General features: G+C 42.2%; 1 protein-coding gene across 1 annotated transcript in view; it reads right to left on the reverse strand.

The window, feature by feature from the left end:
• LOC116701507 (triosephosphate isomerase) overlaps nt 1–2,423 on the reverse strand; it is a 10,587-nt gene extending 8,164 nt beyond the window's left edge. The window contains exon 1 of the mRNA XM_032535240.1: nt 2,169–2,423. Coding sequence (XP_032391131.1) covers nt 2,169–2,280 — 112 coding nt within the window. The 5' untranslated portion in view covers nt 2,281–2,423. The remainder of the gene's footprint in view (nt 1–2,168) is intronic.
• Between the last annotated feature and the right edge of the window lie 447 nt (nt 2,424–2,870).

The raw sequence follows: 2,870 nt of genomic DNA on the forward strand, positions 1-2,870 counted from the left end.
CCCCCACTATAAACGTATATAAACATTGCGCGCAACTGCACACGCACTACAGGCGCATCCAAACACGAGCATACTGACAACACAGAATAACACAACAGTTTTATCTTGTGTTAAAATCATGGCTAGCATGTGCTATTTTTAATCGTTTTTAAATTTTTATTTAATTTCTGGAAATCAACTTGCGACCCCCCCTCTCTGGCTTGCGACACCTCTGGGGGTCCCGACCCCCACTTTGGGAATCACTGCTTTACAGCAATGTTTCCCAAACTTAGGGTCGGGACCCAAAATGGGTCGCAGACCCGTTTTATCGGGTCGCCAATTGGCAGAGAACAGACTAAATGCTCAGCTTGACCTCAGCATGGGGCACTTTCAAAAACCGAACCTGGACTGGATCAGCTGGTTGATATCTTCAACCAGACACACGCATCTCATTAAATTCAAGTCAGCGTTATTTAAACAAATGTTGGTGTCGGTGCTGAGGGACGATGGGGGGGGATGAGAACATGAGTTGAGAAAGGGGTGAGACACAGAAAGGAGAATAGAGACCTTTTCTGTTTTTGTTTACTTTTATAATGGAATAAATATACTTCATATACATTTAAATTCATGGATTTGTTCCGTAAATTTGGGTCCCGGGGAGACACCAAATTTCTCTTTTGGGTCTTGAGCTGAAAAAGTTTGGGAACCGCTGTATTACAGAGTTAAGCAGAGAGATAGCAGAGGGTAAGAAGGAGAGTTTCTATCGATTTGTTTTGGTTGGTGGCCGATTGAAGCGAGAACCCGAGGGCAGCAACTTAAATGCTGCATTCAGGGGCTGAGACCTATCAGACGTGATGGATTCTACCTTTTTAAGCACACGTCTTTTGTACAGATCAGTTGGTTTCATCTGCTGAATCCCAGTGATTTTGCTGCTAACTTTATTCACCATTGCTAAAGTGTTTTTCCGTTTTAAACTCAGAGAAGCGTGCCAGCAAATACATGAAAAAGTAATCAAAGTTTCCTCTCTGTCTGGGCTGAGACTTTTTCTGTTTCTGTTTCTCACGTTCTACCAGAACAAGTGTCCCACGTTGATGCCAAAATGAGTCTTTTGGACCTGGACTGGAAAGGTTAAATTAAATTGGGTTACGTTTATTTTAAGGGGCGTTCCAACTGTGTTCCTACACACTCTGAAGTACTCAACTCAATTCAATTTAAATTTAGTTTTATTTATAATATCAAATCATAAAGAGAGTTATCTCGAGACACTTTACAGATAAGAGTAGGTCTAGACCACACTCTATAATTTATAAAGTCCCAACAATTCCGACTCAACAAACAAGCTCACATATAAACTTTTGTATGCAGGTCAGGATCAGCAGTGGTGGAAGAAATACTCAGATCCTTTACTCAAAACAAAAGAAATATACTTTTTGGTTTTTTTTATGGGATTTAATTGACAGCTTGAAGACAGGAAAGGGGAGAGAGAGCACGAGGGGGGGGGACATTCAGCGAAGGGTGGTGGGTCGGATTCGAACCTGCGCCACTGCCAAGGTTCTCCAAAGCCACATGGGGCGCACACTCTGCCCGGTGAGCCTGAGGTCGCCCATTTTCTTTTTTCAAACATTAAAAAAAGCATCAAAAGTGTTAAAAAAAGGGACAAAATCTTAAGAAAAAGATAAAATCATTGATAAAAAGAGTTGATTTTTTAAATTTTGGCGGGAACACAACACAAGGGTTAAGTGTGCGTGAGTCCAACATTTAGCGGATAATACTTTTACTTAAGTGGACTAAGGCTTTGAATGCAGGATTTTTACTTTTACTTGTAGTGGAGTATTTCAAAAGTATTTCTAATTAGTACTTTTTCCTAAGTAAAGGATCTGAATACTTCATGCACCATTGCCTAAAATCACACTTAGGTTCTGTACTTGAGTAAATGTAATGCAGCTACTTAGTTATTGTCCACGAGGATAAAGAGAAACGTCACAGGCCTTTTATGCAACTCATCCTGATCACGTGACTGCCACTGTCAGTGCGTCACCTGAGCCGCATCATCATCTCCTCTCTGATTCTTTATCGATCACTTTTATTGATCTCTCTATCATCATAAAACCTGCAGACAGTTAATGCGCAGACTGTGTGTATCCACACTCACACACACACACACACACGCGCATTAGTCGGTCAGTTACCGGTCTGGTCGTGCAGGCTGGCGGTGTTCAGGGTGCCGATCAGCTGATCCAGACTCTCCTTGCTGCCGTTCATCTTCCAGTTTCCCCCCACGAAGAAGCTCCGGTGCGCCATGGCCGGCTGAAGGTGGCGGATACCCGGTTAAGAAGAGGAGGAGGTCCGGAGGAACACTTGTGCTGCTGGATGAGACTCCGCTGGTGTGTATGTTAGGGGCCGTCGGAAATTACAGAACCCAACAACGTTGTTTGGGTTCATGAAAAGAGTCAAACAGCTTTATGGGGCACTACCGCCACCTGGTGTTACAATGAATAATGGCATGCCTCCCTGGAGTGGCAGCGACTTGTTGCATGTAGTGTTCAGTCACTTCAGAGTGATGAATGAGATTTATCCATGTAAGTACTTCTTGCATCAAAGGTTTATTATGGATGTGAATGTTTGTCCTTTCTGTAATTCTGACATTGAAATCGCATTTCTTCTTGTCTTGTAGAGTAACCCTGGGATGCTTTCCAGAACTGGGTCATGTACGATGCACACAATATCCCAATTAAAACATATGAACACGTTAAATTTGGACTTTAAATGGAGAACAGAACAATAATATGATTTTGATGGCAAAATATTTCACACACAAATGTCAAACATCCCCACGGGTCTATAATGCCTTTCTAAATGATATATTTCTGTATAAACTACCCCTGAAATGT

This window comes from Etheostoma spectabile, chromosome 14 (genome assembly GCF_008692095.1).
Source record: "Etheostoma spectabile isolate EspeVRDwgs_2016 chromosome 14, UIUC_Espe_1.0, whole genome shotgun sequence".
NCBI classification, from domain to species: domain Eukaryota; kingdom Metazoa; phylum Chordata; class Actinopteri; order Perciformes; family Percidae; genus Etheostoma; species Etheostoma spectabile.